The 20,883-nt window shown below is 54.4% G+C and overlaps 8 protein-coding genes across 8 annotated transcripts; 4 read left to right on the top strand and 4 right to left on the bottom strand.

Annotated features, from left to right (window-relative positions):
- Window positions 1-217: 217 nt before the first annotated feature.
- Window positions 218-2,461, bottom strand: NUU61_006278 (PAN-complex poly(A)-binding subunit PAN3; the record flags this gene model as incomplete). The annotated part of the gene is made up of 6 exons (XM_056656806.1): window positions 218-1,242; window positions 1,295-1,450; window positions 1,505-1,649; window positions 1,702-2,046; window positions 2,102-2,232; window positions 2,284-2,461. The coding sequence occupies 6 exons, from the start codon at window positions 2,459-2,461 to the stop codon at window positions 218-220; spliced, it is 1,980 nt and encodes a 659-aa protein (XP_056509606.1).
- Window positions 2,462-3,398: 937 nt separating this feature from the next.
- On the top strand, window positions 3,399-5,024 carry NUU61_006277 (clathrin-mediated endocytosis regulator UBX3; the record flags this gene model as incomplete). Its single annotated transcript, XM_056656805.1, has 2 exons — window positions 3,399-3,533; window positions 3,594-5,024. 2 exons carry the CDS (start codon window positions 3,399-3,401, stop codon window positions 5,022-5,024), a joined length of 1,566 nt encoding a protein of 521 aa, XP_056509605.1.
- A 1,122-nt stretch (window positions 5,025-6,146) lies between these two features.
- NUU61_006276 (pleiotropic drug resistance family ABC transporter) lies at window positions 6,147-10,919 on the top strand (the record flags this gene model as incomplete). The annotated part of the gene is made up of 6 exons (XM_056656804.1): window positions 6,147-6,739; window positions 6,797-6,879; window positions 6,937-7,388; window positions 7,446-8,033; window positions 8,093-9,350; window positions 9,403-10,919. The coding sequence occupies 6 exons, from the start codon at window positions 6,147-6,149 to the stop codon at window positions 10,917-10,919; spliced, it is 4,491 nt and encodes a 1,496-aa protein (XP_056509604.1).
- A 354-nt stretch (window positions 10,920-11,273) lies between these two features.
- NUU61_006275 (ferric reductase family protein) lies at window positions 11,274-13,163 on the bottom strand (the record flags this gene model as incomplete). The annotated part of the gene is made up of 1 exon (XM_056656803.1): window positions 11,274-13,163. The coding sequence occupies one exon, from the start codon at window positions 13,161-13,163 to the stop codon at window positions 11,274-11,276; it is 1,890 nt and encodes a 629-aa protein (XP_056509603.1).
- A 1,055-nt stretch (window positions 13,164-14,218) lies between these two features.
- Window positions 14,219-15,074, bottom strand: NUU61_006274 (putative 2-deoxy-D-gluconate 3-dehydrogenase; the record flags this gene model as incomplete). The annotated part of the gene is made up of 2 exons (XM_056656802.1): window positions 14,219-14,884; window positions 14,943-15,074. 2 exons carry the CDS (start codon window positions 15,072-15,074, stop codon window positions 14,219-14,221), a joined length of 798 nt encoding a protein of 265 aa, XP_056509602.1.
- A 452-nt stretch (window positions 15,075-15,526) lies between these two features.
- On the top strand, window positions 15,527-18,022 carry NUU61_006273 (Zn(II)2Cys6 transcription factor; the record flags this gene model as incomplete). Its single annotated transcript, XM_056656801.1, has 5 exons — window positions 15,527-15,624; window positions 15,729-17,026; window positions 17,099-17,384; window positions 17,437-17,470; window positions 17,570-18,022. The coding sequence occupies 5 exons, from the start codon at window positions 15,527-15,529 to the stop codon at window positions 18,020-18,022; spliced, it is 2,169 nt and encodes a 722-aa protein (XP_056509601.1).
- Window positions 18,023-18,226: 204 nt separating this feature from the next.
- Window positions 18,227-19,145, top strand: NUU61_006272 (SDR family NAD(P)-dependent oxidoreductase; the record flags this gene model as incomplete). The annotated part of the gene is made up of 3 exons (XM_056656800.1): window positions 18,227-18,282; window positions 18,376-18,806; window positions 18,874-19,145. 3 exons carry the CDS (start codon window positions 18,227-18,229, stop codon window positions 19,143-19,145), a joined length of 759 nt encoding a protein of 252 aa, XP_056509600.1.
- A 205-nt stretch (window positions 19,146-19,350) lies between these two features.
- NUU61_006271 (NAD(P)-dependent alcohol dehydrogenase) lies at window positions 19,351-20,665 on the bottom strand (the record flags this gene model as incomplete). The annotated part of the gene is made up of 2 exons (XM_056656799.1): window positions 19,351-20,535; window positions 20,612-20,665. 2 exons carry the CDS (start codon window positions 20,663-20,665, stop codon window positions 19,351-19,353), a joined length of 1,239 nt encoding a protein of 412 aa, XP_056509599.1.
- Window positions 20,666-20,883: the final 218 nt, after the last annotated feature.

The raw sequence follows: 20,883 nt of genomic DNA, 5'->3' as shown, positions 1-20,883 counted from the left end.
CTAGGTTAGGGATAGCATTGGATTTCTTCATTCTTTATCTGTATTTCCAGGAAGATATACACGGCAACATCAGCCGTGTATCAAGCCGAATATAACAAGACCATGGGTTTCCAAACCTGCTCCATGATAATATATCATATATAAGCCATGGCCTGGAGCACAACGGGAAAAGCAACCAAATTCTCATATCATAGCCACATGTCCAGGACACTCTCCATCAATGCAGCCGTCTTGCTGGCTTTAACGCTTGGAAGGAGGATTCGAGAGCCTTCTTGATCTCTTTGTAGCTAACAATAAAACAACTTTGCTCGTCTCGGCTCACCAGTGTGACCTTCTCGTCCGTGCCCGCATCGAGTTTGTTCAGACACGTCAGGACATGCCCGAGGTCAACCACCGGTTCGCCCTGAGCATCCACCTGGTGGAAGACGTAATCCCGGAAGAGCTTCAAAAAGTAGCGTTCTCCATTCTCCGACCACTGCCGGTCGTGCTCGTACTCGGGTCGCTCATTGACAAAGTTCAGCTTGGTCATCAGGCGCACCAGCCGCCCATTCTCCAGCTCGCGGCTGAGATCCGACGTGAGCTGATCATCCAAGTGGAGCGCCGAGTCAAATGTTGACATCAGCTGCGATGAGATTCCCGTAATGAAGATGTCGATGCTGCGGTCCTGGTCCTTTTGCAACCCATTCAGGAGCCAAAACACCGAGTTCTTCAATTGCGGGCTGTATGCGCGGGTGAAATGTTCCATGGCCTTGGTGGGATTGTGCATAATGTTTGGCGCGTTGGCGCCCAGAGTGACAATCAGTTGCCCAAAATTGACCAGATCCTGCCGCTGGAGGTCGGTAACCGACCGCTGAGAGTCAAATTGTACTACATCCAAAATCGCACAGCCGTTCAACCGAATGCGATTCTTGCCCGTCAACAGTACTTTACCGGGCTCCAGCACTCGTGCAGCCAGGCCATTCGAGTGAACTGCCTTTAGCGCATTCGCAATCTGAGTCATGTAACCCCAGAGGACCTGCTCAGGGATATGGGTGTTGTGGCGGCCTTGGAATCGGTTACCAGCACCCAGATGTTGCTCAGCAAGGGTCTTGGACAATGGGTGGTAGTCCGTCACGAAGATCAGGGAGCTGTCCTGGAAGCTTCGGCTGGTAAATGCATCATGGACAGTAACCACACTCCCATTGCACACGCGCTTCCAGGCCTGAACAGACCGGATGGCCTTCTCATTGGTCAAGCGGAAACCTATATAATCGATCAGCCAAGTGGCGTAGTACCACGCTGCACAATGCCGTACCTTCAAGCCGTCGAAGAGCATAGAAGTTCCCATCTTTGCTGGACTGTGCTTTGTATACCCAACTCGGGAAGCCGAATGTTGCAGCATTCTTCTGATGGCTGAGATCCAACGGGACTAGAGAATGGAAATAATCTACCTGAGCTGGCAGCTGTGTGTCTATAACAGCAAGTCAGCCTCCACAAAAGCCCATGGAAGCCTGGGTCAACGCACTAGGAAGTGTTTGCAATGTAGCAGCAGCCTTCTTCTGCAATTCTTCTCGGAAGTCATTGGGTAGAAAGAGATCGTGGACATTTCGTTGGTAGCCCAGAGTGTTCTGGTTATGGGGGCCAATTGGTGCATACAGATGGTACTGAACCTGTAAGAAATTAGCCAAAGCACAGATATAAGCCTATTAGATATTGGCATACCGGTTGCTGAAAGCCAGTCTGGTTGGCAAAGAAGGCAGCGCCTCCCAGGGCAGCAGCAGCGGCACTTTCGTGGGAGTATGGGTTGGCTGAAACAGGTCCAACAGCGCCCGTGGCAGACAGAGGAGTCGAAGCAGAGACAAAAGGATCGAAAGCAGCCGAGGTAGCAATTCCATTGCCATTTCCCTGAAGGGGTGTCTGGAGGGGCATGTCAGTCTGGCAGTCAAGACTGGAGCTACGGCATTTGAAGCTGCTCTGCTCGGTGAACGGGTCAAAGTCATCTGCCAGTGCACTCAAGCTGCGACTGGAGCGGTTGTGGAAAGAGTCCAGAATCTTGGACATGGTGCTCTTAAGAAGAATGGCGAGATGCAAAGGCAGATGGACACGAGAAAATGAAGAAAACGAGGAATTGCAAAATAGAGAAGGTGTGACCTACCAAGTGGCCACCTTCAAACTGAGGCACAAACTCCTGTGCCTCGGCCACCGTCCAGTCAGGTGTATCTTGTCGCATCGTTGGAGTACTTGTATTGGAGCCTTTATTTGCTAGTCAGTGAAGGCCTTGTATCCGCTCACAAGGGGGCATACGTGATGAAGTGGTTCTAGGTTGAAAAGGAGCTGCATTGGCAGCTTTTGGGGACATGGTCGTTGACTTCTTCGGGGCAGCGCCATTGCCAGACAGCAGGGACGGGGTGAAGCTAGGGGAGTCCACATTGAATCGTTTCTTATTGCTGGACACACAATCCTTGTCAGCAAGCCCTCGCATGTTTGTTCCCTCAAGGGACAAAGTAGAATTTACCTATCTGATTGATTTGCTGCGCTGGATCTCAGCGGGTCATGGTTAAAGGCGCAACCTAAATCCAAGTATATCGGTCAGATTCACAGATCACCACGAGATCAAGAATCTCCGATACCCTTATCTTCGTAGCGACACCGGCCATAGATGGTCACATTGCGACACAAGGTGTCTTTCGCGTTTTCTGTCCCAGAGACTCCTGATCAGCCACTCCATCGCGGACCTCGGCATGTATCCCCAATTTGTTGACCTTCCACTCCCTTATATACAATGGCTGCAAAAGGTTCCAGTGCAAGATCAGCTCACCTCTTGCCTTCATTTTAGGCGATCCCATTGTACGACGGCTGTCATCCAGCGGAGGTTTGCCAGCGGATGCCATAGGGAATGGCTGATACCCACAACAAGATGCGGATCAGCGCAATATGATCTCCATTGAAACAAAACTCAGGGAACAATTCAATCCACCTAGAGGAAGCCACATTCCCCTATTGCGATCTGTCTCCCCAATCAACTAGCGCATTCGGCGATCGTCGGTGGCGGGTCAATTTCGGAGGAGCTCACAGGGGGTGAGAAAGGCAGGCGATAAAGATAACATGTAAAGGAAGATAAGGATAGGAGGTCCTATACACTCTCCTCCCCCGGAGAACGATGAGCGACAGAACTGATGAAGAGGGCGCGGGGCGAGGGGGGAGGAACTCGAGTGAAGGGGTAATGCACGGGCCAGGCGGTCAAGCGTCACTGGACCCGTGGGAGCTTCAGAGGCCAACTTAGCTTCATTTGGATTGACTCCCACTTGTATGCATCGTGGTCATTGTCGAGCTCTCACTGTTAAGAAGTATCTATATAATCATCCTTTCCAGCCCCAGTGATTCGTTTCCCCGGTTGATGGCTCTCGGCCTTATCCATCATGTCCTCTGCGGAGCTCGACCTTGACCAGCTGTCTGACAGCGAGAGAACGGCGCTTGACACATACACCACGGTGACAGGACAAGAACCTTTGGAGGCAATCCCACTGTTGCGCCGATCACAATGGAATGTTCAGGTTGGTTGATGGAGCTCTGTACGGGACTTGACTCGAACAAAGACTGATTCCCGCAACCAGATTGCCATCTCCAAGTTCTTCGATGGCGAAGGACCAGATCCGGTTGAAGAGGATCGATCGGAACTTCATCAATCACCCCCACCACGATCTAATCGGAGGACTCAGAACTTGATGTCGGATGACCTCACGGAACAGCTTTCCCCGGCCACTCGCTCCGTGGATCTCGCCCCGCGCGTTGACACCCAGCCCGAAAACCAACCCGTCTACCGTCCACCATTCCTCCTCGCCCTGCTTTTTACACCATTTAATCTGGTCTACCGACTTCTCTGTAGCTCGTTCCGTCTCTTCGGGACACTATTTCCTTTCCTGCCGCGTTTTTTCAATGTGACCGCAAACCCCGCCCTGCAAGGGGCCCGACGGAATACAACAGGACGTCGGCCGTTGGGACCGAAAGACACGGCCGCCCGATTTATTCGCGAGTTCGAGGAGGAGTATGGGTCGCACCCCATCCCGTTTTTGGAAAATGGGTACAATATGGCGTTGGAGAAGGCCCATCGGGATTTGAAGTTTTTGCTGGTTGTTCTCTTGTCGCCGGAACATGATGACACGAGTAGCTGGGTTCGTAATACTCTGCTGGCGCCGGAAGTGGTGGAGTTCCTCAGCGACCCGCAAAACAACGTCCTAGTGTGGGGAGGGAATGTGCAGGATTCCGAGGCCTATCAGGTGGCCAACTCATTACGCTGCACCAAGTTCCCCTTTGCCGCGGTCGTTGTTCACACCCCCAATGTGTCCTCGACAGCCATGTCAGTGGTTGGCCGCATCGCGGGAACTACTACGCCGTCTGAGGCGGTGAATCGATTGCGGACGGTCATCACGCCGAACCAGGAACCGCTGGAGCGGATTCGGTCTACCCGCGCCGAGCAGCAGGCCTCGCGTAGTTTGCGCGAGGAGCAGGACTCAGCCTACGAGCGGTCGCTGGCGATCGACCGAGAACGTGCACGTCAACGCCGGGAAGCGGAGGCAGCGCGAAAACGCGAAGAGCAGGAAGCGGCGGACCGCCAGGCGGCAGAGGAGCAGCGGCAGCGCGATGTGACACAGTGGAAACTTTGGCGCGTGCAGTCCCTTGACGCCGAGCCCGGGCCCGACGTTAAAGATGCCGTGCGGGTTAGCGTCCGGCTGCCGTCTGGGGATCGCATTATGCGCAAATTTGCTCCAGATGCTGATATCGAGGAGCTCTACGCAGTGGTGGAGTGCTACGAGGTCTTACAACAAACATCCCAGACGTATGTTTCTGCACCACCAGGATACAACCACCAGTACGGGTTCCGTCTCGTCTCGCCGATGCCCCGGGCGGTGTATGCGGTGGAGGACGGAGGGACGATCCGAGAGAAGATCGGCCGAGGAGGCAATCTGTTGGTGGAACCGATCGAGGCTGACGAGGACGCGGATGAAGAAGCGGACGAAGAAGAAGCGGTCGAAACCTCGCAGTAAGCATGGCCTTTGTGTTTCATGAACATGCATACCGCCTCGTGTCCAAGTACCCGACTAGATTTCACCGCTTTTAATTACACGGAAGCCACATTGCATGAAGAAATTTGGAAACACCCCAAGGTACTTTTCTAGGCATCCAAGATTCTAGACATATAGTCGACGTAGCACGTCGGCAGTCCAATGGCTGAATCTCAGAAATGGAAAAAAACCACGTTGAGCCGTGTAATTCGGCAAGTTCCGGTCCCGAAGCAAGGGCCATGTGCCAGACCTGTCAGATTTTCGACCGAAACTAATCCCGGTTCGTGCATTTTCCACCGTGTTGGTCCTAGATCGGGTTGGTTGGGTGTCCCGATGCGGTAATATGCCTCAGGCATCAGCGGTTATGCAGCGGTTATGGATGAGTCAGCACTCGGATGCGCAAACCCGGGCATCCGAGACGGCAACAACAGACAAGATCCACCTCCGCGTGGGCCAGGGACTCGGAAGGCGCATTTTCCGGCCCACTTTTTCCTCCTTTTTCTTCTATTGGAAAGGTCAGTCAGCAACACGTGAGATCGGCTTATCTGCCTCAGAATAGGTACGGATAAAAAAGAAAAAAAAACTTACAATGCAATTATCACGGTGTTTTGGGCGTGTAGAGACGAGGTGCCCGAGTGCCCTATTACTATTGCCTATTGCCTATTGCCCTATTCAATAGCCCTATCGCTGGGCACAGACTGGTTTGGTATTGAATGTAGATTTTTTTTTCACTGATATTAACCTATAGAAACCCAGAGAAGTAAGTGACGGGTCTTATACATCCATACATACGACGGGAGGCAACATCTCCGCCCCCGGCCTGAACGGCGGAGTGCTGGCCTCAGTCTCCCGGACCCGAGCTCTGGGTCTTCCCGGTCCCGATCCTTGTAAGCCCAGATCGTGATCTTCTTTTTTTTTCTTGCGTATTTATTTAATTACTCCGTTGCCCCCCTTGTCATTCTGTTCAGTATATCTATAATTAATTTTTTCCCCTAATTCTCACCTCCCTTTAATCACCCTAATCGTTTGCGCGCGATTCTTAAATTGCGGCTATTCTTCTACTATCTGGGGAACTGAGAACCCTCCATTGTACTGCGGCTCACCATGTCGCTCCTGGGGACCCTCAACCCCAACCTCAACCCGATCCACGGCAATGGCTCCGCGGATGCCGAAACAGACCAGACCGCGGTTGTCGAGGCTCGTCGCCATGACCCCGCGAGCAGCGTGAACACCGATGACACGGCCCTGGAGAAGACCACCGAGATTGGAAACGAGGATTTGCTGGAAGCCGACGTCACTCGCCTGGCTCAGCAGCTCACGCGTGAATCCACCCATTTCTCCGTCTCTGCTGGGAACACCGAGAATACCTTCACGGAAGCCAAGGATGAATCCACGCTGAACCCGCACAGCCCGAACTTCAGGGCGAAGAACTGGATGAAGAACCTGCTCGCCATTACATCTCGCGACCCGGAACGCTACCCACAGCGCCAGGCCGGCGTCTCGTTTCGCAACCTCGGTGTGCATGGGTTTGGAAGCCCCACGGATTACCAGAAGGATGTGCTCAACTCCATCCTGCAGATCGGTGGCCTGTTCCGCATGCTTGCCGGGACGGGGAAGCAGAAGATTCAGATTCTGCGGAATTTCGATGGCTTGGTCAAGAGCGGCGAGATGCTGGTCGTTCTGGGCCGTCCAGGAAGGTAAGATAACCCCCGAGATCAATATGGAGAATATGACGATTCTGACGGATGCTGTAGTGGCTGTTCGACCTTCTTGAAGACACTTGCTGGAGAAATGAACGGAATCTACAAGGATGACACGACTCACATGAACTACCAAGGTGGGTTTGACATTGTGAACTAGATAAATCAAGGAATTTGGCTGACTTGACCATCAGGAATTTCCGACAAAATGATGAGGAACCAGTTTCGCGGTGAAGCTATCTATACGGCCGAGACGGATGTCCACTTCCCCCAGCTGTCTGTTGGAGACACTCTGAAATTCGCCGCTTTGGCTCGTGCCCCCCGCAACCGCCTGCCGGGTGTCTCTCGCGAGGAATACGCCGAGCATATGCGGGATGTGATCATGGCTATGCTGGGTCTGTCGCACACTATCAACACCCGGGTCGGTAACGACTTCGTGCGCGGTGTGTCTGGAGGCGAGCGCAAGCGTGTTAGTATTGCCGAGGCCACCCTCTGTGCTAGCCCACTGCAGTGCTGGGACAACAGTACTCGTGGTCTGGACAGTGCAAACGCCTTGGAGTTCTGCAAGACCTTGAACCTGATGACCAAGTATACGGGCACTACGGTTGCAGTGGCCATCTACCAGGCTTCCCAGAGCGCCTACGATGTAAGTCCCTTTGACTTTCTCACCATGAGTTTCCTTGACTAACTTGACCTCATCTAGGTTTTTGACAAAGTCACGGTGCTGTACGAGGGCCGACAGATCTACTTCGGCCGCACCAATGAGGCCAAGGAGTTCTTCACTACGATGGGATTTGACTGCCCTGAGCGTCAAACGACGGCCGATTTCCTGACCTCTCTCACTAGTCCCTCGGAGCGGATTGTGAAGCCTGGCTTCGAGAACCTGGTTCCTCGGACTCCGGATGAATTCGCGGCTGCTTGGAAGAACAGCGATGCCTACAAGAAATTGATCAAGGAGATCGAGGAGTACGATCAGGCCTACCCGATCGGTGGGGAGTCGCTGCAGAAGTTCATCGATTCTCGTCGGGCCATGCAGGACAGGAACCAGCGGGTGAAATCTCCATACACCATGTCCGTCATCCAGCAGGTTAACCTCTGCATGGTTCGAGGTTTCCAGCGTCTCAAGGGCGATGCTAGCTTGACCATCAGTGCGCTGATTGGTAACTTCATTATGGCTTTGATTATCGGCTCGGTCTTTTTCAACCTGGACGATACTACGGATTCGTTCTATTCTCGTGGTGCTCTTTTGTTCTTCGCAGTTTTGCTCAATGCGTTCTCGAGTGCACTTGAGGTGAGTAAAAAGCATTATTTGATAAATACGACCCGCAAATGCTAATGCCATAAAACCAGATTTTGACCCTTTATGCCCAACGCCCGATTGTCGAAAAGCAGGCTCGTTACGCCATGTACCATCCCTTTACCGAGGCCATTGCCTCGATGCTGTGTGATATGCCGTACAAACTTCTCAACTCGGTGACTTTCAACGTGCCGCTCTATTTCATGACGGGTCTTCGCCAGACTGCGGGCGCTTTCTTTACGTTCCTCCTGTTCTCCATTGTGACCACTTTGACCATGTCCATGATTTTCCGAACCATCGCTGCCTCCTCGCGAACTCTATCCCAGGCTTTGGTGCCAGCCGCCATCCTGATCCTGGGTCTGGTCATCTACACGGGTTTCACCATCCCGCCTAGCAACATGCTGGGCTGGTCTCGGTGGATGAACTACATTGATCCGATCGCGTATGGGTTCGAGTCGTTGATGGTGAATGAATTCCACAACCGAGTTTTCCAGTGCCCGCCGGCGTCGTTCATTCCCAATGGCTCGGGCTACATGGACGTTGGACTCATGAACAAGATCTGCTCGACCAAGGGTGCTAGGACCGGCTCGGACGTCGTGTACGGTGACAATTATCTCCACGATAGCTTCCAGTACTACAACACCCACAAGTGGAGGAACCTCGGTATCATGTTTGCCTTCATGGTTTTCTTCATGGCCACTTACCTCATCGGCACCGAGTACATTTCCGAGTCCAAGTCCAAGGGTGAGGTCCTGCTCTTCCGTCGGGGCCACGCCCCCAAGAAGGTCGAAGACGATGTGGAGCAGTCTCAGACTGTGAACCCCTCTGAGAAGACCAACGACGCGAGCGACGGTAAAGTCACCGCGGGTATTCAACGGCAGACCGCCGTGTTCCACTGGCAGGACGTGTGCTATGATATCAAGATCAAGAACGAGGAGCGCCGCATTCTGGACCACGTTGATGGCTGGGTCAAACCGGGCACTTGCACGGCTCTGATGGGTGTATCCGGAGCAGGGAAAACTACACTTCTGGATGTTTTGGCTACTCGAGTGACCATGGGTGTTGTGTCGGGTGAGATGTTGGTTGATGGCCGTATTCGTGACCAATCTTTCCAGCGGAAGACAGGCTACGTTCAACAGCAGGATCTTCATCTCCATACCACGACTGTCCGTGAAGCCCTTCGCTTCAGTGCCGTCCTTCGGCAACCAGCCCACGTCAGCCGCCAGGAGAAATTCGAATATGTCGAGGAAGTGATCAAGCTTTTGGGAATGGAGCACTATGCGGACGCCGTCGTTGGTGTTCCTGGTGAAGGTGAGTCGAACCAACCATAATACAAATAGATCAAATCCTAACACATCGACAGGTCTCAACGTTGAGCAGCGCAAGCGTCTCACGATCGGAGTCGAGCTTGCTGCCAAGCCGCAGCTGCTCCTGTTCCTGGACGAGCCCACTTCCGGTCTTGACAGTCAGACTTCTTGGTCTATTCTCGATCTCATCGACACCCTCACCAAGCACGGCCAGGCCATTCTCTGCACGATCCACCAGCCCTCTGCCATGCTCTTCCAGCGTTTCGATCGCCTGCTCTTCCTTGCCAAGGGCGGCAAGACCGTGTACTTTGGAGACATCGGAGAGAAGTCGTCGACGCTTTCTAGCTACTTCGAGCGGAATGGCGCGCCCAAGCTGCCCGCCGACGCTAACCCAGCCGAATGGATGCTTGAAGTCATTGGAGCAGCACCCGGATCGCACAGTGACATTGACTGGCCTGTCGTGTGGCGTGAAAGCCCCGAGCGCAAGGGGGTGCTGGAGCACCTGGCGGAATTGAAGTCGACTCTTTCCCAGAAGACCATCGAGCCGGCCAGCGACGACCCTTCCAGCTTCAAGCAGTTTGCGGCGCCCTTCTCGGTGCAGCTCTGGGAGTGTCTCGTGCGCGTGTTCAGCCAGTACTGGCGAACGCCCGTCTACATCTACTCCAAGTCGGCGCTGTCAATCCTCACGGCTCTCTACATTGGTTTCTCCTTCTTCCAGGCACAAAACACCGTCCAGGGTCTTCAGAACCAGATGTTCAGTATCTTCATGCTCATGACTATATTCGGTAACCTGGTCCAGCAAATCATGCCCCACTTCGTGACGCAGCGCTCGCTGTACGAGGTGCGCGAGCGGCCCTCCAAGACCTACTCGTGGCAGGCGTTCATGACAGCCAACATCCTAGTGGAACTGCCCTGGAACTCGCTGATGGCCGTCCTGATCTTCGTGTGCTGGTACTACCCAATCGGCTTGTACCGCAACGCCGAGCCCACCGACTCGGTGCACGAGCGAGGTGCCCTGATGTTCCTTCTGATCCTGACCTTCCTCCTGTTCACCTCGACGTTCGCCCACATGATCATCGCGGGTATCGAGCTCGCCGAGACCGGCGGCAACCTGGCCAACCTGTTGTTCTCGCTCTGCCTGATCTTCTGTGGTGTCCTCGCCACCCCGGACAAGATGCCGCACTTCTGGATCTTCATGTACCGCGTCTCGCCCTTCACGTATTTGGTGTCGGCCATGTTATCTACAGGCGTGTCCGGCACCGACGCTATCTGCGAGCCCATCGAATTCCTGCGCTTCGATGCCCCCTCGGGCATGAACTGCTCCCAATACCTCGACCCCTACCTCAAGGCGGCCGGTGGCTATCTCGAAGACCCCAATGCCCTGACCCACTGCTCCATGTGCTCTATTTCCAGCACTGACACCTACCTCGCTGCTGTGCTCAGTTACTACAAGGATGCGTGGCGCAACTTTGGCCTCATGTGGGTTTACATTGCGGTCAATATTTTCTTGGCTGTGTTTATCTACTGGCTTGCGCGTGTGCCCAAGGGAAGCCGGAACAAGGGTTCTTCTTGATTTGAGCTCTGTCTGGACTTTCTTTGAACTCGAAATATTTTTGTGATATATATTTACATTTTTGTATTTTCTAATTTCTCCTGTGATGTTTTTTTTTTCTTTCTCTTTTTGCATTGTTCAAGGGGTCTTTGGTTTACACATACATGGCAACTTCTAGACGAATGCTCTGGATCATCAGATAGATGATAAAATATGAATATGGATCGAGAATAATCAGTCTTCTATTGTATCTCAAGAGAAAAAATAAATAATAAACAATGTAGTAATGTAAGTTTTTGCATTGAAGATAGGTCACCATAGATGGATTAGTATCGACTCTGGAAAAAGTGGTATAGACATTACAAGAGAAGAAAGCTACCAAGTAAAAGCCTCCTCCACCAAGTCCACCACAGCCCCACGGCCGATGCGTTCCCTCGTCGCTGCACGCACCTCATCAGCAAATGCACCAGGTCCACAAACCGAGACAAGCGCAGCCCCAACCCGGCCCGGCAGAATCTCATCAAGAACAACATCAGGCCGACACCGGCCCGAATGCATCTGCACCGTCGTCGACGGCGAAATGATATCCGCCGGCCGACGGGGCTTGGAAACAAACAGGCGCACAACCAGGATCTCGCGACGCAACGGCAGGCGCAGAATCTCATCCATGTATTGCGACGTCCAGGCGAGGTGGTCTGTCGAGCGCACGGCCCAGATGAGGTAGATGCGGCGGGTTGCGGCGGAGGACTCGGCGGCGCGGCGGACGAGCTCGCGCGTGTACATTAAGTGATGGGTTATGCCCGCGCCCGCGGAGAAGAGGATCGTCGTGCCGTAGCTGGTTGTGTTGGCTGGGTGCGACCCGTACGGCCCTTCGATGAACCCTGGTGCGCGCAGGGTTTGGTTCGGGCTGGCTGCTGCGAGCGAGTAGAGGCGGCGGGTCATGCCCTGGCGCGCGCTGATGATTAGGGTTACTTGGGTTGTTGCTTGCTTGTTGTCTCCCAGGTACTCGTCGAAGACATTGCTTTGCTTCTCGAGTGCCGATGGGCTCAAGGGCCCTGCGATGGATTTGCAGGCCCGTTGGTGGGTTTCGGTCCCCGAGGCGAGGACCATCCCAATACTACTGGACTCAGCCCAGGCAATCGAGAATGGGTGCGACATCCACCATGAGACACTGGGGATGTAGGCGAAGACGTGGCAGCCTGGCTCGATGTGCACGCGTTTCGGGAGGTGAAACGTCACTCGGCACGCTTCGCCGGGCAGCGCTTGGACGACCATCTTGGTGAGACCGTGTCGGGGGGATACGTTGAGGTGGGCCAGTCGGAGTAAGCGGGCACTGCGCTCGATTAGCCATATTGCCGCGATGACCTGGGCCCAGCTCTTTTGGGGCAGACTGTCAAGATGCAAGTGCATATAGACGCCCAGGAAAGCCAATAAGGCGGCCAGCTGATGCAGGTGCAGAAACGTCTCGTAGAAGGCATGGCGGATAGGCGACGGGGAGTGCAAACCCAGGAACACCATGGCGATTGAACCTGCAAGCCCCCAGCCGAAAAATGGCGTGGTTCGTACACGCTTGAGCATGTGAGCTAGACTCTGCTCATCGCAGGCATTAACAGCCCATGCCGCCGTATGCGTGATAGTCTCGAGCACGATGATCCGGCCCAGCCACCGATGGAGCAGGTTGTAGGTGTCGAAGCTAATATGCAAGATCGAGATCAGAGGGTTATTGCGGCCCGCAAGGACAAACAGTGGCACCATGTTCAGGACGGCCAGCGTCCCCGATCGTCCACGGAGCTCTGCGACCAGCGCTGCTTTCTCGTTGACTCGGTAGTCCAGATACAGACAGTACGCGACCTGGCTTGCCAGATTCAAGGTGACCAGGATTGCCTGGAACCGTGAGGGCAACGTGCCGATGCTAACCGCGGACGAGAGTTGGATCTCCCGGTTGTGTCGTTTGCGTCCCAACGGAGCATAGAGGAAGTGCTTCTTGATGTTAGGCCACCACCTGGACTGCTCCTGGCCCCAGAAATTCTGCTGCCGCCCGGCTGCGGAAGAGGCGGTGATTTGGCGAAGATAGGCATGACTGATCTGGGCAATGCGGCCACAGAATACCCCGAGGGCCAGCAGGAGGACCGAGGAGTAGATGATTCGAGTGATCAACACATCGCGTGGGACGTCCACACCATCCAGTCCTCTTGAATATTCATAGATGTAAGTAACATTTGGTCCATAGCCTCGTGCCGCAAGACGCGGGTAGGGCGCAGCCATTGAATTGCCCCAGACCTGTCTGGGGGTTTCTCGGGATGAAATATGCGGGTAGGAGGGCCGATGTTTGTAGGGATTTTGCTGTTCCAGGGCAGCCGCCCAGTCCGGAGGATAATCTGGATGAGATGCGCTGCGTAAATAACCGATCACCTTGGTCGTACCATGGATGTTTGGGATGAAGCTGGAGTGGGTGGTTGCGGAGAGTCGAAGGGAATGCGACGATCGACAACGTCGCTCCAGACCAAATGAAAAGAGACCAGGCAGCAGATGGGCTGTGTTGTGAACAAAGAGGATATAATGTATAGAGAGTATAGAGGTATAGAAGTCGTCAACAAAGACTCATTGTGGTTCTGCCTTGTCACAATCGCGATTGTCGCAGATGAATGGTGCCTGGTCAACAATGAGACCCCAACAAAGATCTCTCCAGCGTCGATCTGTGGAATTCACGCCCTTATTACTGGGCTACCAACGATCGGATCTCGAATTGCTCACAGTTCAAGGCATCGTCCCGGACCCCAGGAATGTAGCAAGGGAGACAGCTTCCCACAAGGCTGGCAGACACACTGGAAGAAAGTGACAGAAACGCAATCTGCTCCAAGGAGATCAGGGTGGGCTCAACGCTGAAATTAAAGGAGAAAGTGTCTGGAAGATGGAACACGCCCATCAAAACCAAAACCAGTTCTTTGCCACCGATCAGGCTGGGATACAAAGGACCCTCCCCGACCCCTTGCCCGGGTCAGGCAAGGGGCAGAGAAGAGAGTTGAACAGGCACATTCGACTCGACGTTCTGTAGACTCGAGCCTATCGGGACAACTCCATCACCGAGCAGAGAAGCGCCGGTGTTCCAAAGGCTTCATGGGCGCTGTGATTTGTTGCGGTTGGAGATTGCACATCTGACCGATCGGCGAAACGCTGCGCAGAACGGCGTCAACGAGGTGGGTTTCATCTTGGCTGAAACACCCACACTGACTGTCTCATGAGTCAGCTGGGATCACGGGTTCATGCATTCTAGGATTCATCTATTGCTTCATGTACAAAAAGTCCCCAATTACCCGGTATCAGCGACCCATCCATCCCCCGTCCACACAAATGACCTCGCCCGACACATAACTACTGGCAGAACTCGCCAAAAAGACTACTATACCCTTGAAGTCTTCGGGTTTCCCCCATCGCCCGGCTGGAATCCGAGCCATGATCCCCGCATTGCGGTTCGCATCGTTGATCAGCGCGGTGTTCATGTCGGTGGCAATGTATCCGGGAGCAATGGCGTTGACGCTGATTCCCTTGGCCACCCACTCGTTGGAGAGCGCCTTGGTCAGCTGGCCGATTCCGCCCTTGGACGCTGCATAAGCTGGGACAGTGATACCACCCTGGAAGGTGAGCAGCGAGGCGACGTTGATGATGGCGCCCCGCCGACCAGACGGGAACTCGGCGGCGTTGCGAGCGAGCAAGTAGCCACCAAACTCGCGGCAGAGCACGAAGACCGAGGTTAGGTTGACCTCGAGGACTTCATCCCAGTCCTCGTCAGGGAACTGTTCGCTAGGATGTCTCCGTTGGATACCCGCACAGTTCAGCAGAATCTCTGGTTTGATGCCCTGGCTCGTCAATGCGGGGATGATGCCCTTGATCGCGGCACGATCTGACAGCTCGGCGACGTGGATCCAGGCTTTGCGGCCTAGGCGATTGACGATGTCGTCACGGGTGGATGTGTTTGAGGCATCTCTCTGTATCATGGGATCAGTTTAGAGACCGTGCGATCACGCCAATGCCAGGGCGACTGACCTGGATCAAGACAATATCGGCGCCCGCCTCGGCCAAGGCCAAGGCCATCGCCTGGCCAATGCCTCGTGTGCCACCAGTGACGACGGCGGTCTTCCCAGATAGGGAGAAGAGGGAGGATAGTGTTGCTGCCATGGTGTGCTGGGAGTATTGAGATGGGAAGAGTCACAGACTGATACCATCCCTGCTATTGTCCGAATAAATATCCCGTCATTTCCCCACACTGCGGGGAGTCCCCGACAGGCAAGTTCCGTTGCCGAATAGCCGACGACGGCATTTGATATCATAGGAGTAATAGTTGAATAGATTAAAGATTAAATCAATCGCTAAATAGATAATCAATAGAAATGTCAAGTAAACATGGGATTACTAGAATGATTAGAATGTCCAGTAGAGCATATGGCGGGTATAGAACGTGGGCAACCGGCCATCCCACGGGCGGTTCCCGCAACTTAGACCTCACGGAAGCTTGGACGCGATGAGTAATGTCCGGCCTCTCGACCTTCTTAGTGAATCGGCTTCTGTCTGCAATGCCTACACATGTCGCAATGTTTCTGACGCCGTCAAAGGCCCCCAAGTGAACTGCCATGGAAGAATCCCCGGAGGCCCAGCGACGGCCCGACGTGGTCAAGCGCGTCTCTCGAGCCTGTCTGCATTGCCGCCAACGCAAATCTCGATGTGACTTGTAAGTCGCCTTGCTTTTTTGGTCTGTTTTTTCTTTTGTACTTGTTATATTATTATTTCCCCTGCCCCGATCTGCAGCTGTATCGTCCCGCTGATCGCCTGCAGAGATAGTAACGGGAACCCCGGTAAACCGCCATGCCAGCGCTGTGTCCGGGAACACCGCGAGTGCGTGCTGGGGGGTTCTAATAGAGGAGGACGTCGCATTCGAAAGAACAAGATCAAAAACTTCACCCCAGCGGCCAACCCTTCTCCCAGCAAAGAATCCGAGGAGGCCTCCAGCCCCGCCAGCTCCGACATTCGTCAAGCGCAATCCGCATCCTATCCCGGCCCGGTGGTGTTTCTACCCCCGAATCCGTCAGCAGCTGCATCGGTGTCGGTCGAAGATGATGATGCCTCCATCGGGTCTGTCCCACGGAATCCGTCTGACGCCTGGCAATGCCTCACGGGCATCGCGACTCAGAGCGCGGGCGCAAATTCGGAACGACGCAGCGATCATGCTCGGTCGGACTCGGGCACCTTCTCGACTCTCAATGGTTTGCGCAATGGAGCTGTCTCGAATTTCAACATCCCCGCTACCGGTATTAGAGCTTACCGGTTGGTCCAGTCACGGTCCTTAGACCCTGAGACTGTATGGCAGCTGGTCACTCGCTACGCCGAGAACTTCCACCCATATGTTCCGCTGGTGCCCCGGAAATACTTCAATCGCAGTGCCCTGGACAGCTTTGCGGCTAACGAGAAGCACTTACTCACCGCGGTTCTCACCATCGCCTCGAAGGACTTGGTCGAACGGCCGGAGATCCACGAGTACTGCTCCAAATACATGCATGAGCTGATCTCTGGCATTGCAGCCGGTGCCGAGTGTGATGTGGAAGCGGTAGAAGCGCTTCTGTTGCTTGCCGAATGGGAGCCCCAGGGTCTCCGTCCTCGCATCGAGCGTGTGGGTCGAGGCGAGGAAGACCGAGCGGCATGGATGCATGTCGGACTGGCGTTGCGCTCGGGATATTTCATCGGACTGGATCGAACGTCATTTCGAGGAGACCCTTATGGCGACCAAGAAACCGAGGCACGTCGGCGGCTTGCCTGGGCCAGCTGCTACGTCTCTGACCGATTGATCTCGGTGCGCATCGGACGCGCTTTCTGGTCTCGTGGCCCAGGGCCCATGACTGGGCTTGTCAGCCAGGATTTTCCGTCGTTGCAACCGGTCAAGGAGGGTGACGAAGATCATGCGAGGATTTTTCAAGCCATGCTGGACCTCACGCAGCTGTATGGAAATGTCCACGAAGTTCTGTATTCGGGCATGCGCACTAGCAACCAGATGATGCTGATGGGAGACTACGTCAAGTATGTGGATGACTTCCGTCTTGCGATCCTGCGGTGGAAGTCTCTCTGGGGATCTCTGGACTGTGAGTTATGATTATCCTTTCTGTGAACCGGCTCATACCGGCACGCATCATGGTTCTCTGACACATTAGCAGGCTCTCCCCCAATACAAGCAATGCTGCAGTTGTCTTACGAGTATTTGCGTCTTTACACGACCGCTTTTGCTTTCCAGGCTGCTATCTCTCAGTCAATGGTCAAACCAAAGAACGACGTAGAGTCGCAACGTGAACAGCTACGAACAACCTTCAAAAATGTGGCTTCGATGCAGGACTCGCGGTTTATATATGAGTCTGTCGATGCAGCCAAGGCCTATTTGATCATTCTCGTGGACCTGGTGGACCCAGAGAGACATCTTCATTTTATGCCTCTTCGATTTTACCTGTGAGTTTGCCATTGGGAGCACCAAGATGGAAACCAGCTGACAACGGTTTAGGTATGGCATCTACTCTGCTGTCTTTCTTTACAAGGTAAGGACTCATTTATCAAGCTATCGCCGCATGTCTTGTCTTGTATTTCCGGTTCTCAGTGATATTCATTATATATTTTGCACCAACTAACTACTTCAGGCTCGTTCTTTTGGAATGATGGTTCCCTCGGAAGAGGCAAAGGTCCAGGGCCTCGTCGCGCGAACCACAGAAGTCCTCAAGCAATCCAGCGCCGGCCCTGACGATATTGGCTCGCGCTATTCTCGCTTGTTGGAGCTGTTGTGGAAGCCCCGGTCGTCCCTGTCGAACAGCTCCTCGGAGACGCAGCCCAATAGCAATTTCCCAGTGCAGACCCCTCTGCCCAACCCGGTCCCTGATCAGAATTACATGGATTTCAGTCCAGCGAACGATTTTTCGTGGCTGGATTTGGAGGCTGTGGGCGATTATGTCTCTGGAGATCTGATTTCTGGGGGGATGCTGGGCCTGGATACCTTCCAAAATGCATCCGACCCATACCAGTCGGGGCAAGATCGATCACAGGCCTGGCAGTCGTCTACTTGGCTGGGAGACATGAACAGCAGTCTGCTGTTTTAGCTGCGCGGGTGGTCCTGCTTGTGCAATGGCCATAACATCACCGGCAAATGATGCGGGGCTGCGGGGTGCCACTCTCGGAGATCACCCCGATGGGTAGCCGAGGACACTCGACAAGGTGCTACCCAGAAGATGTAGCTTGCAGAATGAATCCTTGAGCTTGAATCATTCTTGCCCCCATTCAAAATATTGGGAGCTCCCTGCATCATGTCCCTCAACGAGATTAGGGGCCGATTAGCCCTAATTACCGGCGCATCGGGAGGGTAGGCTGTCCCCTGCTTCTGGATTTCACCGTCACAAGAAAGCAAGTGGGATTTTTTAGGGGAATACATTGACTAAAATCGACCGTGCATTAGAATCGGAGCAGCTTGTGCGCACCAGCTCGCACAGCATGGCGTCCATCTAGCCCTGACATACTCATCCAACCTGACCGCGATGAACGGGCTCGTGGCAGAGTTGCAATCCAAATACGCGGACAACAAGCTCTGCATCTCAACCCACAAAGTTGATGTCGCCTCAGCCGACGAGATTGAGACCATGTTTCAACAGATCGACGCCCAGCATGGCCACCGACCCGACATTCTCATCTCGAATGCGGGACATGGCAAACGAATCCCCAACGTATGGGATATTTCGCTGGAAGAGTTTGACTATACTTTGAACGTCAACCTCCGTGCCTCGTTTATTCTTGTCAAGGGTGTGGTAGAGCACATGAAGAGCCAGAATTGGGGGCGCATTGTGTTTATGTCCTCGATTGCGGCATACGGTGGTGGAATAAACGGATGCCGTGAGTCTTCTTTTTTTGAGTCCCCACAGTTAGCTACTTTCCTTTGCTAATTTTACTTTCTTTCCAGACTACGCCGCCTCTAAGGGTGGACTCACCGGCATGATGAAGAACCTCTCTACTCGCTTGGCTGAATTCAATATCAGCGTCAATGACGTCGCACCCGCCATGATTGGCGAGACAGGGATGATCCCCAACGCCGCCGCCATCCCCGAGGTTGCGGCTGGTATCCCGCTTCGTCGGTTGGGCACCCCTGAAGAGACGGCGAATGTCGTGACGATGCTGCTGACCACGGGGTACATGACGGGCCAGAGCCTGCTGCTGGCCGGGGGGTTGAAATGAGTCAATTACTATATGCATATGAAAATTTTTGATACGATTCTGGCATGAATTGCAACCCATTCAGTGGGAAAATCATGATTCATTCCACGCATGTAAATCTTCTACATTTTCCACATCAACACCTGTCTCAGACTCTCTCAACTACTTTCACAAAGGGGTATTTTTCGAGTTCTTCAAGAACGAATTCATCATCACCATCACATAATCACAGATTTCCTCGAATCGAGACCGGCTCATTCTCAATAATCACCTTGACAACAGGCCTACCAGTCTCATCCACGCCCTTCCCAGCCAATGTAAACGCCCGTTCACCCTCCTCCAGCTTCAAGAGATGCGTCACGACCTTTTGCTCAACGGTATCCATCTTGCCACTCGCCATCAGCGCAATAGCAGCGGGGTACGCATAGCCATCGTAGCGGAAGACGCCAATGATATCGACCTCGCGCAGCGCCGCCGCCCCAATAGGCAGCGTCTGGATGGGATTACCCATACCGATCTGAACGAGCACGCCGCCGGGCGCGGACGCATAGATCCCCGCCTGCACGCAGGCCGGAACACCCGTGCAGTCGTACACGCGGCTGAACCCTGGAATAGACTCGCCGGCCTCAGGGGAGCCCGCGGCCTGCGTCAGCGTCGCGGCGACACGCTGCGCATTCTGCAGCGCGAACGCCGTCTGCTCGGCGTGCGGGGCGTCGCGCGCCGGGGGAGGGTGCGCGGGGTCGGCGCGGGGAATCAGAGCGGTTTTGAGGTTAAGCCCGAGCGATGCGGCGATCTCCAGCCGTGCGGCGTCGATGTCTGCGACCACGATCGAGGAGAAGTTTTCGGATGTGGCCAGTGCCGCGGCTAGCAGCAGGCCGACGGCGCCGGCGCCAAATACCAGTGCCGCGGTGCCCTCGCCGGCGGCGTGCGCTAGAGCCACCTGGTCCCGGTTCGGGGGCCGCGACCGGCGGACGGCGTGGAGACAGACTGCCAGCGGCTCGACGAGGGCGCCACCAACGTCGGAGACTGACGCCGGCAGCGCGTGGCACATGGCGGCCGGGTGGTTGGTGCGCTCCATCAGCGTGCCGTCCAGGTGCGGGAAGACTTTGGCGCTGCTGCGGAACTGCATGCTTGTGCAGATGTTGTATCGGCCCTGTTGGCACAGCGCGCACTTGCGGCACGGCAGTCCGACCTCCAGCGCCACCCGGTCTCCAACCTTCAGCGTCGACACTTCGGGTCCCACGGCTGTGACGGTTCCCGCGGACTCGTGGCCCAGACACATTGGCTCACGCACGACGAAGTCGCCGTTGCGGCCGTGGCTATAGTAGTGCAGGTCTGAGCCGCACAGTCCTGTTGCTTTGACGGCGACTTGGACTTCGGTGCCACTGGGCGGCGGCACTGCGCGTTTTTCCTGGGCCCAAGGTTAGCCTTCTATATCAATGAACACTCCCCCAGAGTATGTGTTAGTGTATATCGACAGCTCTTACCACGCGCAGGTCTTTAGCGCCGTGTAAAACGAGCGCGGTCGCGGTGTCTGTCATGATGAAATGCAATATGTAGACTCTTTTCTGAAGAGGATTTCAGCCAAATCAAATTGGATAAGTGGAAGTACAAAAGAAAAGAAGAGAACCGGCATTTGGAGATCCCCTCACCCCGCGCACTTTCTCCGGTCGGCAATCCATCCGAAGGGGCAATTTCAATAGCCGGCGTGGGGGTTCTCTCAGGGCGATGGAAGAACCTGAAATCACAGAACACGGTG

This window comes from Penicillium alfredii (genome assembly GCF_028826965.1).
Source record: "Penicillium alfredii strain IBT 34128 chromosome Unknown utg000009l_segment0_segment0, whole genome shotgun sequence".
NCBI lineage: Eukaryota > Fungi > Ascomycota > Eurotiomycetes > Eurotiales > Aspergillaceae > Penicillium > Penicillium alfredii.
Note: the sequence above shows the minus strand (reverse complement) of the source record. Positions and strands in the feature narration are given on the sequence as shown.